This window comes from Anguilla anguilla, chromosome 12 (genome assembly GCF_013347855.1).
Source record: "Anguilla anguilla isolate fAngAng1 chromosome 12, fAngAng1.pri, whole genome shotgun sequence".
NCBI lineage: Eukaryota > Metazoa > Chordata > Actinopteri > Anguilliformes > Anguillidae > Anguilla > Anguilla anguilla.
In genome coordinates, this window is record NC_049212.1 from 18543519 (window position 1) to 18568804 (window position 25286).

The following is a 25286-nucleotide window of genomic DNA, read 5'->3' on the forward strand; positions in this document are numbered from 1 at the left end:
TTGACTAATTACTGAAGAACTCCAGGTCCGTGTGCCTACTTAACCAGTAGGCATGGTGCTCTGATTGCCCTGAACCTCTCCCACAAACCTAGCCCTGCCAGAAGTTTCAAATAAAAAATCTTGCATAGTATGCCTTTTGTTTTATTTTCTGTTTATTTCCCACAACCTTTACTATAATTTCTGCGTGAAAGAGAAAAAATTAGATCATCTCATCTTTTTCATGATTTTAACTGGACAGTGTAATTGTGCAGCATTGATTGGTCAGTGCTTTTGCATTGTTGAAAGGGCCATGTGAGTTTCACAGTTTTGATGAAGCAGTGCTGTTGTTATAGTGTTGATGAAACCATACAACTGTCACAGTGTTGATGAAATGGTGTCATTATCAATGGTGCTGGAGGAATTTCAAATTACGCTCATGACTTCCCATTAGTCACCCACACCTGCTGTAACATGCCATTCAGTGAAGGACCATCAGAAACTGGACTCCTGTGTTCCAGAGAAAGACACACAGACAACAGAACTTAGAGAAATAATCTAGGACACAGGAGAGTGGTCCAGGGGAGATTTTAGGCATTTGGAGAAAAGTGTGTGCTTGTAAATCTCAATTCTCGTCTGTATAAGGGCATGTGTTTCCATGTGCATATGTTTAGCATGTAATGGTGTGTCTTTTATTGTGTAAGAGCGGATGTGTGTCCCTGTGAACATGTGCCTCTCAGTGTGTACGTGTGTATGTATGTGTGTGTGTGTGTATATGTGTTTGACAGTGTATATGGATGTGTGTCCAATCTCAGCGTGTACAGGTGTTTGTGTCTGACAGTATATGTCTCAGCCTGTCAGGGTGTGTGTGTTTGTGAAAGTCTCAGAATGAAAGGATATGTGTACATGTAAGAGTGTATGTATGTCCCAGGTGGGACAGGGCTTAGCTGGAAAGGGTGCAGGGCCCATTCTCAACATTCGTCTAGAACCAGTCCCTCCAGATGGGTCTCTCTATCCCCCCTCCATTGAGTAGCCATGTGGGAGCTGCACCGCTGCCTGCAATCTGCCCACTGTACTCACACCAAGAGCGATGATTTATCATGGGGCACACACACACACAAACAAACACACACACACACACACACACACACACACACGCACACATTCTCTCTCACACACGTCTTACCTTCAGGTGTACACCAAAACACCAATTTTATTTAGAGCTCCATTGTTGCATGCTACCTAATCCATTTAAGTCCAACTCAACTGAACCGTTAATATGGCTGTGACATTCTGGGTTTGTTTTTTTATCACATCACTCTTCCAGTTACTTTGATGCACCATCCTGTCCATGACTCAGACACTTAAAGAAAAAATTTTGTAAGAAAATGAAGTGGTGACATGAGACATGCTGTGGAAAACCATGTGTTGAAGACAAACAGCACTCAGAGCACATTAGAGAGGCAGTGTCAGTACCAGACTCCAGGGTCTTCTGAAATAATTACCTCCAGATAAAAAACAAGATGGTTTAGTTTTTTCCCTTTGGGTCGAGGCCCCAACCATTACCTGGGCTCCATCAGGGTTTACACAATTATTGCACTTGCATTACCTGCTTTTTTACTTTGTTTTTTTTTTTTTGTTTTTTTTTTTCCCCCGCAGTGCGTAGACTGAGCCCTACATAAGGAAGCCTCCCTTTGTGTCAGTGAGAGAACTCAGAACCTTCTCCCCCATATCTCCGTCCCTCCTAACTCTGCTGAAAGACATGAGTGTTCGTAACTTGCTATGGCTGTGGGTGTCGATGGACGTTGGAGTAATATGTGGGTTGGCAGAGTCCACCTGTAGGCTTCAGGAGACTCTGAACTCTCAGAGTGTATATAAGGAGGGTGATGTGATCATTGGAGCAGTGTTCCCTATTCATTTACAGCCACCTGAGCCCAACCAGGACTTCACACAACGAGCAGCACCTTTTCGGTGTCAGAGGTGCGTGCATGAGTCTTTACCTGTGACTATCTTCCTATAGTGTCTGAATACCTATCTCTTTCTGTGAATATCTCCTTGTATATACCTGTGAATACCTTATTTATATACAGTGTGTGAAAGTGTTTGTTTCTGCATGCCTGTGTAATACATTCACATCTACTTGGGCTTATTTGGGAATAATGGCAGCATTTTCAGTGAATATCAATGTCTAGCTTTCTAGTGCTGTCTTTCATTCACCCAATTATTTCTCATTTCTCTCTCTCTCTTGCTGTCAGTTTTTATTTGCGTGCATACCGTTGGCTGCAGGCTATGATCTTTACAGTGGAAGAGATAAACAGAAACCCCCAGCTGCTGCCCAATCTCACCCTGGGGTATGCCCTGGCTGACACTTGTCTCACAGAAAGGACAACATTAGGCACTGCACTGGGGCTGGTAACCGGGAAGGACCCTGTTGTTACGAGCTCCAGGTGCGGCCGCACTCCCAAGGTGCCTGTCATCCTCGGTGATGCCCGCTCTTCAGGATCCGCCGTGATTGCTAGCTCACTGGGAGTCTTCGGAATCCCCTTGGTGCGGAAAGGAACGGCGCCGCAGCAAATCAGTGATCATTAAAGAAAACCATTATGTCTCCTATTCTTCCTAATGCCCAAGTGTACTCAGAAAGAGTGGTTAAAGAGGGAAATATTGTGAAATACAACTCTCCTGTGTTATTAAAAAAATAAATATTGTATGATGCTGTGCTTGTTTTCTGTTTCTTGTTTTCTGATAAATTGGATGTGTCAGAAGCATTAAGCTGACAGGCTGATGTGTGATCTTTGTGCTTCCCCAGGTGAGCTATGCTGCAACATGTGCTTGCCTTGGAGATCGCCAAAAGTACCCCACATTTTTGCGAATTGTACCAAGTGACGCCTTTAAGGCTCGGGCCATTGCACGCATGCTGCGCCTCTTTGGCTGGACCTGGGTGGGGGTGCTGATGGGAGATGATGACTACGGCAGGTCTGGAATCCAGCATCTGATGGATGAGTTGAAGAACTCTGAGGTGTGTGTGGCCTTTTCTGAGGTCATCCCCAAGGTCAACTTGGAGAAAAGTATCCCGCGCATTGTGGAGACACTCAGGCATTCCACAGCAAAAATCATCATCACTTTTGCCATTTCCACAGACATGAATGCCCTGCTTATGGAGGTAGTGAGACAGAACATCAGTGACAAGCAGTGGATTGCCTCAGAGTTATGGAGTACCTCAAATATCAATTCATCTCCAGAAATCCTGTCCATACTGCATGGCACTATTGCATTTGTCTTGCACAAGGGAAACATTAGGGGTCTCAGGTCTTTTCTCACAGGGGTGCGGCCCAAATATTTGCCCTCTGACCCCTTCGTGCAGGAATTCTGGGAGACAATGTTCGGATGCTCTTTTAAAAATGACCCCACCCTTTCTCTGTCAGCAAGGCCCCAATGCACAGGGTCTGAGAACTTGGACAATGTTGAGAACATTTATACTGACGTCTCTCAGTTGAGGATCACTTACAATCTGTACAAGGTTGTCTATGCCATCGCACATGCCATTCAGAACATGTTGTCCTGCCAACCAGGAGATGGCCCCTTTGAAAATGGGGGGTGTCCAGATGTCACCAACCTCCAGCCCTGGCAGGTAAGAGTAAGCTCCAAAACATACAATGTATCAGGATTCGATAACACATTGGCCAAAACGATATAATAATGTCTATTTATGGCTTGTGAATAAGGAATGTGTTAAAAGTATACTCACTGTTTGTTAATCATTACTTTCCCAAAAACTTACAATTACGAATAAATGTTACATTTATTAGTGTATCTATAAGCAGTTGAAAATAATTCATAGATACTTCATGCATTTAACAGTCCATATTAATATTATCTGTGGATAAAAAATACAATACATGTTTTTTCCCAACATGAGTTTATACATTTATGAACACTCTACATGGTGTATAAAGGCTTTTTAGTAGTTTTTGAATAACATGCATGCCATAATTTATTGACATTTCTTTCCAGTTTGACATAGGTTTTGCTGCCAGTTCATGAAGGAAAATTACTTAGAGGGTTACTATTCTTGGTTTAAAACAATACAACTGTCTATTTTACTGTCCTAATAAATTGGTGTATTACTCAGTTTCTATGTTCATAAAATGTGCAAATAATTTCTGATTCACTTGTGTTTGTTTGTGTGTGTGCTTGTGTTCATCTCTGTGTGTACGTGTGACATGCATATTAATATGCCTTATAGTATATGCTCTTCCTGAACTGATGCTTAATTTTCACAGTGTCTCATCAATCTATCTACAAAATAATTCCAGCTGTTCAAAGATATCTTAAATTATGCTGCTTTCTATATATATTCAACACTATTGACTAATAATTACAAATACTACTTATGCTATTAACATTATTGATTTTCTGTTAATATACAGTATTGCATTTTTTAAAGTATTTTTCATCACATTTATTCTTTGCTTTTATTTCTAAGGCTGTAAACATTTGTGTTTATAGTTTTTAGTATCCTCTTCACAGACTTCAATGTTCAGTATTACAAAGTGTTCAGTATTTAGTGTTAGCTTTTTATGTAGTTTAAATTTCATTGTACAGTCTACAGCTTTAAGTTTTCAATTTAAAGTGTCAAGCATTTATTTTAAATTTAAGTTTTAATTTTTCATCACCCCATGTTCAGTTTTGTAAAATAATTATTGAAACCTGTTGTTCTCTATCCTTGAAGATTCTCCACTACCTCCGCACTGTCAACTTCACCACACCTGCGGGTGAGGCTACACATTTTGATGAAAATGGTGAACCACCGGCTGCTTATGACATCATTAACTGGCAAGTGGGGGCACAGGGGACAGTGGAGTTTGTCACGGTGGGACAGTTTGACTCTGTGGACAGATTTAACAGCAAGTTTGACATCGATGAGAAAAGTGTCATTTGGGGCAGTGGCCAGAATGAGGTAAATGCAAACCGTGAATTTAGCATGCCATAAATTTAGACTGGGAGCCTTCTGCATAAGTTTTGGACTGGCTTACTCATAATTCACTTTCTAAATCTGGACTAGATTCTTAGCATTTTCCCACTCGTTCCCAGATGCGTTTGAACCAATTTTGTGGATTTTCACTGCATTGGTGCAATGTTACTAAGAAATGGTGGGGCAGGCAACTTTTAAATACATGGTACACTGAAATAAAATACCGAGTATGTGAAGCATCAAGAGGTCATTTTGTGCACGCAAGAATACAGTATGTTAGAATGTCCTGTGATGGTATAAGATGCCTTTGAGTGATGCATGGAGTTAGAGTGATGCTCTGTATGTTGTCTTGGATGCATACAGGTGCCTGTGTCCGTCTGCAGCATGTCCTGTCCCCCAGGCACTCGGAAGGCTGTGCAGAAAGGAAAGCCCATCTGCTGCTTTGACTGCTTACCATGTGTAGAAGGGGAGATCAGCAACACCACTGGTACTATTAACCATTCCCTATTTTTACCATGATGATGAGCAAGCACCCTAATTTTCAACACCTGCACAAACCAAAGATGATATGATACTGAGAAGCTTTAAGGTCTCAACAAAGGTTTATGGTTGCAATTTCTATTTAACAAGGGCGGTGTCACACGTCAGCATGACACTCCTGGGAGGGAGATGCGGGAGTTCCGGGAAACACTGTTGGTTGCCACATGGAGAGAGAGAGAGCACACCAACACAAAATAAAATAAACAAACATTGTCACCCTTCCCCTTCACAGGTTTGAGGCAAAAACAAAAAACTAAGACAACAAGCTGAAATAATAATGACAAAACAAAGTACAACGGCACATCCACTTTCCAGTGGCGGTTTACATAGATTTTGTGCTCTGTTAAATATGTAAACAAAAACCAAACAAAGAAATTAAATAAAGAACTGCACTCTCAGTGTGAGCTCCCGGTCTCACTGTGCAGAGCAACAGACCTTTAAGCACCTGGGCTGATTAGTTAACGCAACCGAGGTGCGTGTGCTCTCTCCACCAGCTGGCATGACTGAGACCAATCCGCTTCTTCGGTGGACCGAATGCCGGCTTTCAGACTGACCAGATTACAGTCTGTTTTTTTCATACTGGGTGAACTGGCTGTCCCATGCCTGTTCATACAGGTGCTTGTGACAAGTAGCCAGGCAGGAGTGTGCAGGGAAAATATCTGTGCTGATGACCTGTCAGCCTGGAGTGGGTTATCTGTGTGTCTTGCTGTTATGTAGTACACCTCAATAAATTTATGAAAAGCATGTTTCATTGTGCTCAAATTACCATGGTTTTCTTTTTCTGTTTATTGCTCTCTATTTCAGTTAATGGCTGGAATAAATCCAAATTTAATTCCACTGTGCAGACATTTCCACTGTATCAGTTTTTGTTTAATTCTCACTGTTTTGGTGAATACCTGAAGCCAAAATTTTATTGACCTTTTTTTTTCTGATGTCTCCTAATATATGTGATTACAAACTTCCTTGTGCATTTTGTTGGTCTTACCTTAGATGTTTGTTTGCATAATTTTAAAGGTTCAACAGAGTGCCTGAAGTGCCCAGATCGATTCTGGTCGAATGCTGCTCGAACAACCTGCATTCCAAAAGAGGTGGAGTTCCTGTCCTTCCAGGAGACCATGGGGATCATTCTTGCTGCTCTTTCAGTCTCTGGGGTGGTCCTCACAGGCTGCGTCATTACCACATTCTTTTTCCACCAGGACACACCCCTCGTTAGGGCAAACAATGCAGAGTTGAGCTTCCTGCTGCTGCTGTCACTCTTTCTCTGCTTCCTGTGTGCACTGGCCTTTATTGGTCGCCCCTCTCTCTGGTCCTGTATGTTGCGCCACACACTGTTTGGGATCAGTTTTGTGCTCTGCATTTCCTGTGTCCTCAGCAGGACGGTGGTGGTGCTGGTGGCCTTCCGTGCCTCAGTCCCTGGCAGCAACATCATGCGGTACTTTGGCCCGGTGCAGCAGAGACTGGCCATCTCCCTCTGCACCTCTGTCCAGGTGCTCATCTGTGTGCTGTGGCTGGTTTTCTCACCGCCCATCCCAGCCGAGATACAGGGGCAGAGTGCCAAGATCATCCTTGAGTGTGATGTGGGCTCAGTGGCTGGATTTGCCTGTGTCCTGGGCTACATCGGCCTGCTGGCGGCCATCTGCTTCCTGCTGGCCTTTTTAGCCAGGAAGCTCCCTGACAACTTCAATGAAGCTAAGTTCATCACCTTCAGCATGCTCATCTTCTGTGCTGTCTGGATCACCTTTGTCCCAGCCTATGTCAGCTCCCCGGGGAAATACACAGTCGCTGTGGAGATATTCGCCATCCTGGCCTCCAGCTATGGACTTCTCCTCTGCATCTTTGCTCCCAAGTGTTATATAATCCTACTGAGACCTGAAAAAAATACCAAGAAGATGATGATGGCCAAATAAAAGTCATAACATGTAATTACATTAATGTGTCTGAGAAACCATCAAGAGATGGCTAGAATATTTATCTGGCTTTGTTTAGATGTTGGATCACTTGACCAGTCAACTTCCAGAGCTGAAGCTGCAAGACATTTTACATCATCATATTAACTAAATTCAGAAAATGAATGTGTCACCACTTTGTAATACATTTGAATCTGTTCTCTATCTTCTTTGTTCTAGTTTTTCTTTACACACATAGTTGTCTTATAAACAAAAGATGTGAATTCATTAAACTATATAACATTCAAATATTAAAATAAGAAATGTAAAATATTCAATAATATATCATCCAATAAATTAAAATGATTCCAGGAACTAAAATTATATAAATAAAACATCTTTCTAAAGCAAAACAACAATTCATTTTTGTCACATTTCTTCTCCTTGTCATTCTACCATCACAGAACAGAAAGAGCAGAGGGCAAACTTTGCTTTGTGTGGGAACCCCTCTCATCTGAGCAGCATTGTGATTCCACCCCAACATTTAAATTCAGTCACCATCACATCTCTCAGTCCCTCTCTGAGATTCACATTTGCATTGCTTAATAGACTTTTCTTAATAGAATTTCCACGCTGCAGGCTCCAGACAGAAGTGTGAGTTTGTCCAGTGGCCTTGTGGGTCTTCATCATAGTATCAGCCCTAGAAGGGAAACAGTCACCACTGAGGGAGACATCCAGTACAGCGCTGCTACTTCAGGCTGCTGAGTGACTCTCCCCTAATGCTACCCTGAAACTGTACCTGCACCACCCTTGGACCCCACAGAGCTCTGAGGAGAGTTGTAATAGACAGTGCACATGTACCTATAGCTTCTTTAATTCATTTTTGAACTGAGTAACAATTGAGGGCTAAATATAGCAAATATTCAGTATAATTAAGATTGTAAATGCAAATGCCACACGTGAAATCAATTCTACACCTTTTATCTGCGTACTTGTAAATGAAATAATGAGGGAATAACACACACCTGGCCATGGAACAGCTGAGCAGCCAATTGTCCAATTACATTTGGTCCATTGAAAAGGGGGGGCCACATATAAAAATTGCTGTAATTCCTACACCGTTCACCCGATTTGGATGTAAATACCTGCAAATTAATGCGGAAGGTCTGCACTTTGAGCTCATATTCATTATTTAATTAAACTCCAATATGCTGTGGTAGACAGCTAAAATAACGATAACTTTGTCAATGTCCAAATATTTATGGACCTGAGTATGTGTGTATATATATATATATATATATATATATATATATATATATATATATATAGCTCCAAGCGACAGCAGAGTTGTCAGGAGCTAAGCACCAAGGGTAGGGTGTACTGCACAGCATTGAGTGTTATTCATGTCTTTCTCACATTTATGAAAAATAAACAGAATTCCGCAACAATTTAGTTGCCTTCATATCACCGGTATGTTGCTAAGGAGCACTGCATGCTGCAATGGGAGAGGAAGACTCAAACTCAAAACCCTCCTAAATCTTGAACATGGACTGAAAAAGAGCTGTTCTGCGTTTTACTCCACACAGTTATCCAGCTAACTCAGTAATCCTGCCTCCTGAAATACCCCCTGGACAATCAGTTAGTATTGGGATATAAACACGGAATCGTGAGTGGAATAAGTTAGCAGGCCATATGTCTAGATAGCTAGCTAATATACTTGTTAAGTGAATAACTTCTTCATGAAGTTGTCTGTAGCCTTTTCAAAGTTGTTAGCAGCTTTTTTAGTGAAGTTTGCTACATGTAATTTTAGCTAGATAGTATGTATGCTGTATCTAATTAATCTAGCCACGTAAGGTAGACTAACTAGCTAAAAGTAACGTCACTTACAGGTCTTACAGAACAGGCCAACTCCGCCTAGCTTTTCATCCCCTTGGTGAACTTCAGCTGACGCCACCAAAGAAAATGAATTCCAAGGCTGACTCTAGTTTTTTTTTAGCTCAGCTCATCTTTTTCATGGTTTTAACTGGACAGTGCCATTGTGCAGTGTTGATTAGTCAAGTAACGGAATACAGCGTACATAGCTAGAGCGTGTGGAACTAGCGTTGGCTCAATCACCACTGCAATCGACTTCCTACACCGCGATAAGCGCGTGTGTGCAACATGAAATTCCAACACACTACACCTGTGTTCCAGAAAAAGACAGACACAGACAACAGAACTGAGAGAAATAGTCTGGGACACAGGAGAGTGGTCCTGGGGAAATTTTAAGCATTTGGAGAACGATACGATACGATACGAGAACAGTGTGTGCGAGTAAAGCTCAATGCTTGTCTGTATAAGGACATGTGTTTCCATGTGCATATGTTTAGCGTATAATGGTGTGTCTTTTAAGAGCGGATGTGTGTCCCTGTGTACATGTGCCTCTCAATGTGTACGTATGTGTGTGTTTGACTCAGTGGATAAGGATGTCCAATTATGTCTGAGTGCGTAAGGGTGTCAGTTGTTGTCAGTGTATAAGGATGTGTGTGCAAGTCCCAGTGTGTACAGGTGTTTGTATAAGACTCAGTGTCTGACAGTATATGTCTCAGCCTGTCAGGGTGTGTGTGTTTGTGTGTATCTCAGAGAGTATGGATATGTGTTCATGTAAGAGTGTATGTATGTCCCAGGTGGGACAGGGCTCAGCTGGAAGGGGTCCAGGGCCCATTCTCAACATTTGTCTAGGACCGGGCCCTCCAGATGGGTCTCTCTCTCCCCTCTCCATTGAGTAGCCATGTGGGAGCTGCACCGCTGCCTGCAATCTGCCCACTGTACTCAGACTAAGAGCGATGATTTATCATGGGGCACACACACACACAAACAAACACACACACACACGCACGCACACACACACACACACACAAACAAACACACACACACACATTTTGCCTTCAGGTATACACCTTTACATCAAAACACCAATTTTAGTGAACCTAATCCATTTAAGTTAAACCCAACTGAACAGTTAATATGTCTGTAACACTCATTTTTCTGGGTTTGTTTTCATGACATCCCTCTTCCAGTTACTGGACTTCACCATCCTATCCATGACTCAGACACTTAAAGAGGAATTTCTGTAAGCAAACGCAGTGGAGAGGTGAGGGGCCTGCTGTGGAAAAACATGTTGAAGACAAACAGCACTCAGAGCACATTAGAGAGTCAGTGTCAGTACCAGACTCCAGGGTCTTCTGAAATGATTACCTACAGATAAAAAACAAGGTGGTTTAGTTTTTTCCCTTTGCGTCGAGGCCCCAACCATTAACTGGGCTCCATCAGGGTTTACACAATTACTGCACTTACATTACATGCTTTTTTACTTTGTTTTTTTTCCGCAGTGGGTAGACTGAACCCTACATAAGGAAGCCTCCCTCTTTTTCTGTGTGAGAGCTCAGACATATCCCTGTCCCTCCCAACTCTGCTGAAAGAGATGGGTGTTTACACCTGGTTATGGCTGTGGGTGTCGATGGACGTTGGAGTAATATGTGGGTTGGCAGAGTCCACCTGTAGGCTTCAGGAGACAATGCACTCTCAGAGTGTATATAAGGAGGGTGATGTGATCATTGGAGGACTGTTTCCTATTCATTTACAGCCACCTGAGCCAAACCTGGACTTCACACAACGAGCAGCACCTTTGCAGTGTCAGAAGTGAGTACATAACTCTGAATATCTTCCTGTGTCTTTCTGTGAATATCTCCTTGTATATACCAGTGAATACTTTATTTACATACAGTGTGTGCATGTGTTTGTTTCTGCATGTCTTTATACATTCACATCTACATAGGTTTATAATGGCAGCATCTATTAGTGAATATGAATGTCTAACTTTCTAGTGCTGCCTTTCATTCATCCAGTTCATTCCCATTTCTCTTTCTCTCTTGCTTTCAGTTTTGAATTTCGTTCATACCGTTGGCTGCAGAGCATGATCTTTGCAGTGGAAGAGATAAACAGAAACCCCCAGCTGCTGCCCAATCTCACCCTGGGGTATGCCCTGGCTGACACTTGTCTCGCAGAGAGGACAGTGTTAAGCGCTGCGTTGGGGCTGGTAACCGGGAAGGACCCTGTTGTTACGAGCTCTAGGTGCGGCCGCACTCCCAAGGTGCCTGTCATCGTCGGTGATACCCGCTCCTCTGGATCAATTGTGATCGCTCGTACACTGAGAGGCTTCGACATCCCCATGGTGCGCAATGGAACAGCACAGCAATAATAATCAGTGATCATTAAGGAAAACCATTATTACTCCTATTCTTCCTAATGCCCAATGTGCTCAGAGACAGTGATTAAGAATAGATGCATTTTCAAATAAGTCTCTCCTGTTTTTTTATTGATATAGCATGACGCTGCATTTGTTTTGTTTAATGTTTCCTGGAGATAAACTGGATGTGTCAGGAGCAGCATTAAGCTGACAGGCTGGTGTGTGATCTGTGTGCTCCCCAGGTGAGCTATGCTGCAACATGCGCTTGCCTTGGAGACCGCCAAATGTACCCCACCTTCTTCCGCACTGTACCAAACGACACTTTTAAGGCCCGGGCCATTGCACGCATGCTGCGCCTCTTTGGCTGGACCTGGGTGGGCATCGTGATGGGAGATGATGACTACGGCAGGTCTGGTGTCCAGCTTCTGCTGGAGGAGCTGCAGAACTCAGAGGTGTGTGTGGCCTTTTCTGAGGTCATCCCCAAGGTCAACTTGGAGAAGAGTATCCCGCGCATTGTGGAAACACTCAGGCATTCCACAGCCAAAGTCATCATCATTTTTGCCAGTTGCACAGACATGAATGCCCTGCTTATGGAGGTAGTGAGACAGAACATGACTGAGAAGCAGTGGATTGCCTCAGAGTTATGGAGTACCTCCAGTATCAACTCCTCTCCAACAATCCTGCCCTTACTGCATGGCACTATAGCAATTGACTTGCAGAAGAGAAACATTCAGGGTCTCAGGTCTTTTCTCACTGGGGTCCGGCCCAAAGATTTGCCCTCTGACCCCTTTGTGCAGGAATTCTGGGAGACAACGTTTGGATGCTCTTTGAGAAGTGACCCCACGCTCTCTCTTTCAGCCAGGCCCCAATGCACAGGGTCTGAGAACTTGGACGATGTTGAGAACATTTATACTGACGTCTCTCAGTTGAGGACCACTTACAATGTGTACAAGGCTGTGTATGCCATCGCACATGCCATTCAGAACATGCTGTCCTGCCAACCAGGAGATGGCCCCTTTGAAAATGGGGGGTGTCCAGATGTCACCAACCTCCAGCCCTGGCAGGTATGTGTAAGCTCCAAAACATACCAAGTATCAGGATTTGATAGCACATTGAGCAAAATGAAATAATGTCTATTAATAGTTTATGAATGAGGGATTTGTTAAAAGCATACTCACTGTTTGATAATCATTACTTTCCCTAAAACTTACAATTACAAATAAATGTGTTACATGAATTAATAAGCAGTTGTAAATAATTTCATATATACTTCATATATACTGGGGGGCGACATAGCTCAGGAGGTAAGAGCGGTTGTTTGGCAGTCGGAGGGTTGCCGGTTCGATCCCCCGCCCTGGGCATGTCCCTCCCTGAGCAAGACACCTAACCCCTAATTGCTCTGGTGAATGCGAGGCATCAATTGTAAAGCACTTTGGATAAAAGCGCTATATAAATGCAGTCCATTTACAAGTTGATTCCTGATCATGCATTTAACAGCCCATGTTAATATTATTCATGGATACAAGTAGAGTAAATGTTTTTCCAAAATAGATGCATTTATGAACACTCTACATAATGTATAAAGGCCTTTTAGTAGTCTTTGAATAACATGTTTGCCAGAATTTGTTAATTTTTCAGTCTGACATAGGTTTTGCTGCCAGTTAATCAAGGGAAATTACTTCGAGGGTTACTATTCTTGGTTTAAAACAATAAAACTGTGTATTATACTTAATAAATTGGTGTATTACTCAATTTCTGCATTCATAAAATGGCAATTAATTTTTGATTATCTTGCTTTTGTTTTGTTTGTGTGTGCGTTTGTCTTTGTGTGTAATATAGTTATTAATTTGCCTAATAGTATATGCTCATCCTGAACGGATGCTTGATTTTCAGTGTCTCATCAATCTATCTATGAAATATTTCCAGCAGTTTAAAGATATATTAACTGATGTTGTTTACGACTTTATCCAACACTATTGAAAAATAATTACAATACAACTTATGCTAGTAACATTATCGATTATCTGTACATACATTTTAATATACATTAAGTTTAAGTATTTTATCATCACATTTAGTTTGCATTTTATGGTTCACATTTATTGTTCAGATTTATTTCTAAGGCTGTAAACGTTTGTGCATAAAGTTTTTAGTATCCTCTTCACAGACATGAATATTAATTATTACAATGCATTCTGTATTTAGTGTTAGCTTTTTATGCAGTATAAATTTCATTGTACAGTCTGCCGCTTCAAGATTTCAGTTGAAGTGCCAGGCATTTATTTTAAATTGAACAGTTTTTATTTTTCATCTCACCATGTTTGATTTTGTTAAACATTGAAAATCCTGTTCCCTTTCTGTTAAGATTCTCCATTACCTTCGCACCATCAACTTCACAACACCTGTGGGTGAGGCTACACACTATGATGAAAATGGTGAACCACTGGCCGCTTTTGACATCATTAACTGGCAAGTGGGGGCACAGGGGATGATGGAGTTTGTCACGGTCGGACAGTTTGACTCTGTGGATAGATCTCCCCGCAAGTTTGACATCGATGAGAAAAGAGTCATCTGGGGTGGTGGCCAGAATGAGGTAAAGTGAACTGTGAATTCAGTATGCCATAAATTTAGCCAGGGTGCCTTCTGTATAAGTTTTGGACTGGAATACTTATCATTCACGTTCTAAATATAGGTTATTTTATTTCTGTAATAACAAGTGCAGCCTAGAGCCCACTGACTGACAACACACATGAAGACGGCATTGGCGGTTCTGAGGGACAACATTGCTCTTTCATTACACTGCTGGGTCTCTGGGTTAAAGGTTTTCAGCAACACTGCACGGTGCAAGCATGCTCAGCAGGGGGGCGGGTTTCTGGGAAAGTTCAGTATTGCATTTTTCAAAAACAGGAAAGGCCAAATAAAGCACACATCTCTACAGACTAGTAGAGGTCTAGTACAAGATATTAACACCTGAACTGTCCCGAAATAACAAAATCAACAGTAAATAGTTCCCTGCAACACACATATAGCCTAGTAGTGTGGTGTGTCCAGTACACATTGTGGCATAGTGACAGACTGCTGGACAAATGCTGTGCGTATGTGTGTGTGTGTGTGTTTATGTCACAGCACAGTAGTGCTATTACAAATATTTGTAACATTACAAAAATTGTTTTTGAACCGATTTTGTGAATTTTCACTGCATTGGTGAGATGTTACTAAGAAATGGTGGGGCGCACATGTTAAATACATGGTACACAAATAAAATACTGAGAATGTTAAGCGTCAACAGGTCATTTTGTGCATGCAAGAATACAGTATGTTAGAATGAAGTTAGAGGGATGCTCTGTATGCTGTCTTGGATGAATCCAGGTGCCTGTGTCCATCTGCAGCATGCCCTGTCCCCCAGGCACTCGGAAGGCTGTGCAGAAAGGAAAGCCCATCTGCTGCTTTGACTGCTTACCATGTGCAGAAGGAGAGATCAGCAACACCACTGGTACTATTAACCATTTTCTCTTTTAACCATGATGAAGAGCAAGCACCATCATTTTCAACGCTTGCACAAAACAAAGATGATATGATACTGAGAAGCTTTAATGTTTACGGTTGCAATTTTTATTTAACAAGGGCAACTTTAACCTGATTATAGTCTATTTGTTTTATCCTGGGTGGACAACTTTTTGTGAAATGTACTGTAGCCAGGCAGTGGTGTGCTCAGAAACAGTGCTAACAACCTGTCAGCGAGGACTGGCCATCTGTGTGTCTTGCTGTTATTTAGTACAATTATGTCAATAAATCCATGAAAAGCATGTTTCATTGTACAAAAATTACCATTGTATCAGTTTCTGTTAAATTCTCACGGTTTTGTTGAATAGCTGAAGCTAAAAATAAAACAAAACAAAAAATTCCATTTGTAATGCCTCTCAATATATGTTATTGTAAACATCCATGTGGATTTTGTTGGTACCTTAGATGTGTGTTTGCATAATTTTTAAGGTTCAACAGAGTGCCTGAAGTGCCCAGATCGATTCTGGTCGAATGCTGCTCGAACAACCTGCATTCCAAAAGAGGTGGAGTTCCTGTCCTTCCAGGAGACCATGGGGATCATTCTTGCTGCTCTTTCAGTTTCTGGGGTGGTCCTCACAGGCTGTGTCATTACAACCTTCTTTTTCCACCAGGACACGCCCCTCGTTAGGGCCAACAATGCAGAGCTGAGTTTCCTGCTGCTGCTGTCACTCTCTCTCTGCTTCCTGTGTGCACTGGCCTTCATTGGTCGCCCCTCTCTCTGGTCCTGTATGTTGCGCCACACGCTGTTTGGGATCAGCTTTGTGCTCTGCATTTCCTGTGTCCTCAGCAGGACGGTGGTGGTGCTGGTGGCCTTCCGTGCCTCAGTCCCTGGCAGCAACATCATGCGGTACTTTGGCCCGGTGCAGCAGAGACTGGCCATCTCCCTCTGCACCTCTGTCCAGGTGCTCATCTGTGTGCTGTGGCTGGTTCTGTCACCACCCATCCCAGCGGAGATACAGGGAAGGGCTGCCAGAATCGTCCTGAAGTGTGATGTGGGCTCAGTGGCTGGATTTGCCTGTGTCCTGGGCTACATCGGCCTGCTGGCGGCCATCTGCTTCCTGCTGGCCTTTTTAGCCAGGAAGCTCCCAGACAACTTCAATGAAGCCAAGTTCATCATCTTCAGCATGCTCATCTTCTGCGCTGTCTGGATCACCTTTGTCCCAGCCTATGTCAGCTCCCCAGGAAAATACACGGTCGCTGTGGAGATATTCGCCATCCTGGCCTCCAGCTATGGACTACTCCTCTGCATCTTTGCTCCCAAGTGTTATATTATCCTACTGAGACCAGACAAGAATACCAAGAAAAAGATGATGGCTAAATAAATGTCATAAACCTTAGATTACATTAGTGTGTGTGAGAAACATTCAAGTGAGAATATTTATCTGCTTCTGTTTAGATGTTGGGTTACTGGAGTATTTACCTTCCAGAGCTGAAGCTGGAAGGCATTAAAACCCTATATTAAGTTAATGCAGAAAATTAAGAGAGTAGTAATACATCTGAAGATGTTCTATTGTCCTGTGTATCTTTGTCCTTCCCTAAACATAGTTGTCTTGTAACCAAAAATATGAAATCACTAAACCACATAAACCATTCAATTATTACAATATGAAATGTTGAATATTCAATAATAAATAATTGAATAAATAATTACAGAAACTGAACTGATAAAATAAAGCATCTTTCACAAGCCAAACCATCAATTATTTTCTTTTTTTTTCACCTGGAAGCTTCTCACATTTCTTTCCCTTGTCATTCTATCATCACAGAATAGAAACAGCAGGGTACAAACTTTGTTTTCTCTGAGTGTGATCCCCACTCACCTCAGCATCATTGTGATTACACCCCACACATGTAAATTCAGTCACCGTCAGGACACAACTCCACCCCCCCAAAACCCTCCACCCCTCGTCCCTCTCTGAGATTCACATTTTCATTTCTCAATGGACTTTAATCAGATAGTTTTATCAGAGGCCTTGTGGGTCTTCATCATGGTATCATTCCTGGAGGGGAAATAATCGCTTCACTGATTATCACTGAAATACCCCATTGTGAGCAAAGCAGCACAGTCTAGTCAAACTGCCAAGATAGTAAAGAGGGTGAACCACTGGCGGGAGTGCTTTAGTGGAACAGAATACTTTTAATTTGCCTCAAACTAGGAGGAGATATGCAATGACTCTCCCCATACAATGTAGTCTGAAGCCATCCACAGATTTACCTTTGCAATCACTTTAGAGTTTAATGACGATGAACTGTCCATAGACTTAACATGGGAAGACACAATGCTAATTTCTAAACCAGGCCAGTTTAGAAATTACTCTCCAAGTGTGAGTAAGTCAATCATTCTAAAGTTCTAAATTAACACGAGAACAACACTAGACCGTTATGTCTAGCAGAGCTGTAACCGGCATGGACAGGCAGCAGATACCTGTTCACCATGTACCCCTGTTTTTACGAAATTGGACGGATTACATCTTCAGGCATTTGTTTTAAAGTACAGCTATACCTAAGCTATACGTCTGTGTGTGTGAAAGAGAGAGCATTAGCTGTTTTGAGCTAAACAATGTGCGTAATTAGAATACACCATTATTTGTCCTTTCTTTACATGTGGACTCGGGCTACCTCTCTTTTTCTCTTACTTTTGTATCAAACAGCAGTGACTGTTCAAAAGTTCAAAAGGTTCTTTTTGTGATCTTTTTTTTAACCACTACAAAACATTACAAGCAGACAAAACACAGCAGTAGTGTCAGCTAATAAACAAGTGACATGCAGCATGAATAGAAAAAAACAGGACAGGGTTGTTTATTAGTGTGGGTTTTCTGTGTAAGCCAAAACATGATGTTGTTTTCATGTGGTATGAGATTTAAATTAGCAAACAACAGCTGGGCTTTTTTGTTGACCCTGTGGGACCCAGTGCTTCTCCAGTGAAGGTGACCTGACTTCCGACAGGGGAGAAATTAGAGCACGCTGAGGACCTGAACTTTTTGACTGCACCACTCTGGCTGTTCAAGGGCCCCCTTCTTCTTACCGCTACAGCAGAGTCCTTTTTTTTTTAAAATGAGTTAATATTGTAATTATTAACTAAGTACTTCTTTGGTCATGTGTTTTATTACCAAAGAAGTACTTATATTGATTTTTTCAGTATTGTATATGGGAAATAACTACTGCACATAGTAAACACAAGAATGACACAACAACGCATAGTCAGTCTGCTTTCAGTCAAGGTGGAAAGGATTAGGAGTGAGTTCAGGTAAATTGTAAGGGTGTAATAAGTGGACTGTAAAAAAAATAGATGCACATTATTTACAATGCAACATGGCTTGTTTATACAGGTGTAATTCAGTAAGTTGTGTGTATTAATGAGAAAGGGAGACTGCATTCTGTATTGGTCTTTGATTCAGTTAAATTTCTGTCAGTACAACTGCCCCCTCCTGTGGATTCATGGCAGTGTTGCACATTAGGAATGTTACATAAAATGTGAATTTACTTTATTATGCCTGAAGTGTACGCATCCTGAAAATCCTGTAACATAATAGTATAATCTACATAATCCACATGTTCTGTTGCAGTAATATTCTAGTATGCATTTCACAGATATTCTGTAATTGCTTGCTATAATTACCAGCCTTTGTACAATTATCATCACTTGCCAAACTATTAGTGCTCACTAAAACAAATGGGGGAAATTTTATATTTCTCTGACAGGTATCATGTTTCACTGCAGCAACAAATTTTCATTATAAAAAACAGATTATAAACAAAAATTAGATAAATGTGGGTTTTAAACATTTTATTCTGAAACTGAAATATATGAAATTATTTTTGAATATGACAGTGACAGTACTAATCAGTATTTCAGTAAGAGAAAGTCAATATTTCACAACGTTGCAATATTGAATAAAAAGCCTATATTTAATATGCAGGAGTTACACATTTAATAATGTTTTTCAGACTTGGGCATAAGATGCTTCCGGGTGTTTTTCTCTGGTTTGAGCAGTATTATGTAACATTTGGGAAAAAACAGACAGGCCAGTAGTCCGAAGCTGGATGCTAAGATGGCGAAAATCTCTGTGGCCGTGGTGTACTTCCCCGGGGAGCTGACATAGGCGGGGATGAACGCGATCCAGACGGCGAAGAAGATGAGCATGCTGAAGGTGATGAGCTTGGCCTCGTTAAAGTTTCCTGGGAGTTTCCTGGCTAAAAAGGCCAGCAGGAAGCAGACGCAGGAGAGAAGGCCAATGTAGCCCAACACCAGGGAGAATGCCAGGGCTGAGCCCACGTTACACAGGAGGACGATGCGAGCGCTCTCACGCATCAGCAGCCTCTGTGGGGATGGGGGGGACAAAGCCAGCCACAGGCTGCAGATGAGCACCTGCATCAGGGTGCACGAGAAGATGATGGCTCTCTGCCGCTTCGGGCTGAACAATTGCATGACCTTGCTTCCTGGGAGGGTGGCCCGGAAGGCAATAAGCACCACAATGGTCTTGCCCAGAATGCAAGAGATGCAGAGGACAAAGGCGATGCCGAAGATGCTGTGGCGCAGCATGCAGGACCAGGTGGTGGGCTGGCCGATGAAGGCGAGTGCGCACAGGAAGCAGAGCACCAGAGAGCAGAGGATCAGGAAGCTCAGCTCGGAGTTGTTGGCTCTGACAATCGGCGTGGTCCTGTGGCGGACAAATATGAAGGCCACGACAACCGTGCAGCACACACCCAGTAGGGCCACGGCGAGCAGAGCGATGCCCATCGTGTCCCTGTATGACAGGTACTCGATCTGCTTTGGAACACACTCGTCCCTTCTTGTGTTGGACCAGAACTCCGGTAGGCATTTCAGACACTCTATGGCATCTGGTTGAAAAAAAAAAGAAAAATGGATGACATGCATAGATTTTCTATGCACAGTGGGTTCAGACATTGTGCTTTACATTTACATTCAGCCAACCACAGCAACTGCTGTCTGTCCTGCTTGCAAAGAAGTATTTCAGAGGAGGATAAAGGAAAGCTCTCACCTGTCTGATTACTGATTTCCCCAGCTGTGCAAGCAACACAGTCAAAGCAGCAGGCAGGGAATTGAGGCTTGATGGCTTTGCGGGTTCCAGGGAGGCAGCTCTTGCTGCAGACAGACTGAGGGACCTGCAGGACAGAGCGCATACGGGCTGTGCTAGTCAGGGTAGTGCAGCACACAAAACACCACTGAGGACAAGATTTCATGGATTCCTGCCAGAAAGCCCGAAACATCAAAAGCTGCAAACCTTGCTTACAGTCATACACATATGACCAAAACCCATTTGCAGGAAACACATATATAATTGAAAAAACATTTTAAAGGTTACTGAAAACGTATATTTTGTGTTTGTCAGGAATTTTAGATGCTTACTTGTTTCTGTTGTCCATTCCAGACAATGATTTCCTCATAAATTTCTAGTTTATTACTGAGGGACAGTGTGCCATCAAATCTACCCACGGTGACAAATTCCACTGTTCCATTCACTGTGATCTGCCAGTTTATCAGATCGTACATCGCCACAGGGTCACCATTCTCATCAAACTTTGTCTCCTCTCCAAACTTGCTGGTAAACTTCACCTGCTTTAAGTAGTGTAGAAGCTGTGAGAAAAGAGTGAATGTTTTTGGAGACTCACTGCCAGAAATGTGGGGGAAACCTACATTTAATGAGAAACAATTAATGATAAATAAAGATAAAATGTGGCTTTACCTGCCACGGTTGTATATTAGCAGTGTCAGGACAAGACCAGCCAGGGAAAGGGCCCTTGCCTGGTTCACATTTAAACATGGAGTCCAGGGCATGAGCGATGGCATACACCGCCTTGTAAACATTGTAGGAAATTCTGAGCTGTGTGACATCGGTGTAGATGTTCTGTGTGCTGGTAAGCTGCTCTGTGCCTGTGCAGGGAGGCTTGTTACCCCTGCCTGCTTTTAAGGAGCACCCAAATGTTTCCTCCCAGAACTCGGGGAAGAAGGGGTCATCCTCGAACGTGGAAGGGTGCAGGCGCAGCAGGAAAGGCTGCAGCCCTGTGATGTCGGCCCTGCGGATGGCGAACCCCACCGAGCCCTGCAGTATGGGGTGGAAGCGCGGGCTAGACAGCACAGCAGCGGTGATCCAGGCCTCACTGGCCAGCCACTGGATTCCTGTCAGGTTCTGTCTCAGCACCTCCCTGAACAGTGCCCCTGCATCCTGCTCCAGGGCGAACACTAGCACAACCCGGGCCCCTGAGAGCCGGATCCGCTCCACGATGCGGGACATCCGAACTGCCTCATGATTTTTGGGGATGATCTCATTGAAGGCCACGCAAGCCTCCAGCTTTTTCACCTCCGTGTTGAAAATCTGGACCCCCTGACGGCCATAGGCATCATCCCCGGCTACCGAGCCCACCCAGGTCCAGCCAAAGTGACGCACCAATAGAGCGAGGGCATCGACCTGGAAGAAGTCACTGGGCATAGTCCTCAGAAAGGCAGGGAACTCATCCTTGTTGCTCAGACACGCACAGCTGGAGAAGTAGCTCACCTTGAAAAGTTAAAAGAGACCTGATAAGCCAGCAACACCCTCACCTCAAAATTGCACACATAACAGCAGACTCAACTTACAGAAGCAGCCTCAAAATTGCACAAGGCACCAGTCTCAACAGTCAACAGTCAAAATAACACAGGCTATATTATCTTACAGAAAGCATGTGCCATGCTTTTCAAATCATGAATTGAACTAAATTTTTTACACCCAGGGGTAAATGACTGTATGCTACATGAAGTGAGGCAAAACAATGCAGATTTATAAAACAGCAAGAATCAGAACTAAGGCTTTTTAAAAGCACCGGTTGTTGCTTACCTGTGGGACATGAAAAATTCCCAGGAAGCGTGCCACAACTAGAGACAGAGTGGAGCCACCGTCACCTATGACAACGGGCAGCTGTGCCCTGCAGTGTGGCTCTGTGCTGCCCTCATCCTGCTGACTCAAGAGGATCATAGCTGCCCGGAGGGCATGAAAGGGTGTGCTACAGGAGTCGTAGATCTTGTACCCCAGAGTCACATTTGAGAGCAGATGACCATCTCTGTTGATCTCTTCTATGGCAAAAATCATGGTCTGCATCCACCTGAAGGTTCTGAAGTTAAACCTGAGGACAGGAAAGATACCAGGGTGCACTGATCATACATGTAACATCCTGGAGGAAGTAAAAGTACCTTAAATGCAGCCAAGAGCTTCTATTCACACTACCCGCATCCATGCATTTCTGCCTTCATTCAACCCTCAAAGAAACCACATGACACCCAGACACCCAAGCTAGAGCCGGAGGAGTGTTCCCTAATCACAGCAGACAGGGTCTCTCACTCACTCGGCACAGCGTGTGGGGTCAGGCTCAGAGGTGAAAGACAGGTCAGGTTCCAGCACTGAGTCATGGAGGGAGAAGAGCCCCCCGAGAGTGATGTCACCCTCCCCCACCAGGGCTGGGAGGGGGTCCTGTGCAGAGATGGGATGGCAGGTTTGCAGCTGCTGCTGGGAGGCGGAGAGGAGGGCTAAGGACAGCACGCACATGCCCCAAATTCGCATTCTCACCGAGCGTGCATCACCACCACCCTGCTCACCCAGCAGACTCTGCAGGAGCTCCTCTTTATAGTGATGGCCATGAGCCCAGCCCCACTCCCTGGGGTGGGATGATGTGGGGGGGGGGGTAGTGGAGATGGAGCAGTCGGATGTGTAACTGCAAATAGCAATAACAAAATCCACTCACTTCTGCACACAAGATGCTAATAGAAGGAGACGTGTGCTATTTTTACTATGAAAGGCTTCTGCCTGACTGGGCCAAAGTGGAGCCATTCTCATCTAACGAAAAAAACAGGGTCATTCACCTGAGAGTACATGACATCCTAACAGCAGACATGTCATGTGATTTCCTGAGTGGAAAGATTTTTAAAAATATTGAACATTTTTGTGGAGTCACACAAAAACATGGAGTTGAGGCAATTACATTTTATTTTATTTTTTTAAATGCACAAATGGAGTGCTTTACGTTCAAGTCCAGAGCTGGCTCTCTCCTTGCCTGCTGCACAGAGCAGAAAAAGACTCTCAGTAGTGTAACTAAATCTGTGGATTAATGAGTCATTAAGGGGTGCTTTGTGTGATAAGTGATGCTCATGTTTGGGAACAGCTCATTATAGCAGTGCTGCAGGCAATGTGTGGCTGCTGTAGAGACAGCCAGTACAGCGCTGCTGCTTCAGCCCTATGAGTGACTCATCTCCCCTAATGCTACCCTGAGACTGCACCTGCACCTCCCTGGGACCCCACAGAGCTCAGAGCAGTTATAATTCATTCCTATCTACAGCTCCATTCATTCCATTTTGCACTGACAATTGAGGGCTAAATATTGCAAGTATTCCTTGCTATTTGTAGCAATCATTATATATTTTAATAATACTTTTAAAAATACTTTTTGTTGTTGTTTCCCAGAGTCTGTAGATCTGTCGAAATGCAATTGAAACAAAAAGGGGGTTTATTTGCATTAATATTATGAATTCATGTAGAATAATACTTTACAAGGAAGTGCATATTTCTGTTAGATTCATTAGACTGCTCAATTTTTGAAATTATTAGAACTTGTTTAATACTGATTATTTCATCATTTTAATTTTATGCTGATATTACATTCATTACATATCATATTTATGCCAGAAATAAATTGTTGCAAAATGTGGCATTCATTGTCAAACTATAAATGCAATGTGTGTAAATGTGTGTAAAGTACAGTAGTTATTCACATTCAGTGGAAAAACAAATCACCTATTTTAAACTGAAGGATAGATAGAGGGAACAAATGTAATATTATGATATAGAATATTTTATCTCAATCATCTCAATCATGTTCATCATCTCTGATGAAGATGGTAGGATGAGATATGTTGCAAGCATAACCCTATTCTGGGATAAAAGTTACTTAATTTCAGTGTCCTGTTACTTATAGTTTGTGGACAAAAAAATTGCATATTTATGCTCTACACCCTTGCCTCAGACCTCTGCAATCAATGTCAGCATGCCTATTTACTGCCTCAAATGCTTTTAAAAATATCTTTTAGAGGACAGTTTAGGTGGAAAAAGAGAAGGTTTATCAATGCTCCACCATATGGTTCTGTTTTGAAAAGGGGAACCAAAACCATGGACTTCCTGGGCTCTGTCGAATCTAGTGCTGCCAGTGTTCCATGGTAGGCTACATCACTTGTTCGTATTAATCCCATAGGGGCATCTATCTGATGGAAACCCACCAAAACGGTTTTACTACGTCCGGCAATTGTAATGAAAATATGAATTTCAAAATATGCCATTCTATTGCGAAGGAAACATTAGCCTACTTAAATATTCTAGCAAATATCTCATGCCCTATAGGCTACCACTTAGGAATGAACGCTTCTTTCTTGTAAAATATCTCACTGGGTTACCTAATGTTGAAAATCAGGTGGGTATTAAGTCAAAATGGTTTCACGGCATATTTTTTATGATGAATAGCTTGTTAGACAACTACTGAATTACATTCAAAACAGATGCTAAACTACAAACATAGTCAAGCTGTGACTAGACTAACTTCCCTCTATACACTTATTCGTGGGCATTAAGCTGACGCTGTTGCAAGTATAATATTGTAACTTGGTTTGCTTGCTCTCACAAATTTCCACTTCATCTATTGAGTCAGACCGATGCACATTCATTTAGAATTATTTTTTTCTGAACTTTTGCAAGAGCTATGTCATAGTTAGGCATTTACTGAGAAATAATGCAAATGTCCCAGCCAATCAGAATTCAGCCAAGCCATTTTGTATTGGTTTTGTGGGTGAACATTTGTGAATTAAAAATAAAATTATTTGTGTCATATCTGACAATAACCGTGTTTATTGACGCAATAAACTTGGGTACTGATGTGCGTTGTTATGTGTCCCTGTATTTTCTATACAACTAGTGGTGCCGCCCAGCCAAGATAGATTTTTCCCCATGGCACAAAATTTATTTGAAATTGAGCACATTATGCCATCCCTTGATCTGTGAAATATTTGAAAATCTCCATCCCTATTGCTGACTGTTTTCCTTTGTGGACAGATAGACTTTTTTGTGTATTTTGTGTATTAAAA

At 42.6% G+C, this 25286-nt stretch overlaps 3 protein-coding genes across 3 annotated transcripts; 2 read left to right on the forward strand and 1 right to left on the reverse strand.

The window, feature by feature from the left end:
• The first annotated feature begins 1816 nt into the window (after positions 1 to 1816).
• Positions 1817 to 7485, forward strand: LOC118208950 (extracellular calcium-sensing receptor-like). Its single transcript, XM_035383963.1, has 6 exons — positions 1817 to 1956; positions 2232 to 2523; positions 2783 to 3604; positions 4706 to 4933; positions 5312 to 5435; positions 6503 to 7485. Exons 2-6 carry the CDS (start codon positions 2266 to 2268, stop codon positions 7393 to 7395), a joined length of 2325 nt encoding a protein of 774 aa, XP_035239854.1. The 5' UTR covers positions 1817 to 1956; positions 2232 to 2265; the 3' UTR covers positions 7396 to 7485.
• Positions 7486 to 10809: 3324 nt separating this feature from the next.
• On the forward strand, positions 10810 to 16773 carry LOC118209326 (extracellular calcium-sensing receptor-like). The gene is made up of 6 exons (XM_035384561.1): positions 10810 to 11055; positions 11296 to 11587; positions 11845 to 12666; positions 13968 to 14195; positions 14972 to 15095; positions 15596 to 16773. The coding sequence occupies exons 1-6, from the start codon at positions 10838 to 10840 to the stop codon at positions 16486 to 16488; spliced, it is 2577 nt and encodes an 858-aa protein (XP_035240452.1). The 5' UTR covers positions 10810 to 10837; the 3' UTR covers positions 16489 to 16773.
• Positions 16774 to 18938: 2165 nt separating this feature from the next.
• On the reverse strand, positions 18939 to 22744 carry LOC118209348 (extracellular calcium-sensing receptor-like). Its single transcript, XM_035384593.1, has 6 exons — positions 22508 to 22744; positions 22003 to 22288; positions 20875 to 21684; positions 20538 to 20765; positions 20170 to 20293; positions 18939 to 20008 (listed from the first exon to the last, which is right to left on the reverse strand). The coding sequence occupies exons 1-6, from the start codon at positions 22720 to 22722 to the stop codon at positions 19098 to 19100; spliced, it is 2574 nt and encodes an 857-aa protein (XP_035240484.1). The 5' UTR covers positions 22723 to 22744; the 3' UTR covers positions 18939 to 19097.
• Between the last annotated feature and the right edge of the window lie 2542 nt (positions 22745 to 25286).

Bases quoted from the DNA above. Each gene is read 5' to 3' on its own strand.
- LOC118208950 (XM_035383963.1), top strand. From the start codon at position 2,266: ATGATCTTTACAGTGGAAGAGATAAACAGAAACCCCCAGCTGCTGCCC. The intron at 2,524-2,782 runs GTGCGGAAAGGA...GTGCTTCCCCAG, and splicing joins GAGTCTTCGGAATCCCCTTG to GTGAGCTATGCTGCAACATG. The intron at 3,605-4,705 runs GTAAGAGTAAGC...CTATCCTTGAAG, and splicing joins CCAACCTCCAGCCCTGGCAG to ATTCTCCACTACCTCCGCAC.
- LOC118209348 (XM_035384593.1), bottom strand. From the start codon at position 22,722: ATGCGAATTTGGGGCATGTGCGTGCTGTCCTTAGCCCTCCTCTCCGCC. The intron at 22,289-22,507 runs GTGAGTGAGAGA...TCCTGTCCTCAG, and splicing joins GACCCCACACGCTGTGCCGA to GTTTAACTTCAGAACCTTCA. The intron at 20,766-20,874 runs GTAAAGCCACAT...CTTTTCTCACAG, and splicing joins CTAATATACAACCGTGGCAG to CTTCTACACTACTTAAAGCA.
- LOC118209326 (XM_035384561.1), top strand. From the start codon at position 10,838: ATGGGTGTTTACACCTGGTTATGGCTGTGGGTGTCGATGGACGTTGGA. The intron at 11,056-11,295 runs GTGAGTACATAA...TCTTGCTTTCAG, and splicing joins GCACCTTTGCAGTGTCAGAA to TTTTGAATTTCGTTCATACC. The intron at 11,588-11,844 runs GTGCGCAATGGA...TGTGCTCCCCAG, and splicing joins GAGGCTTCGACATCCCCATG to GTGAGCTATGCTGCAACATG.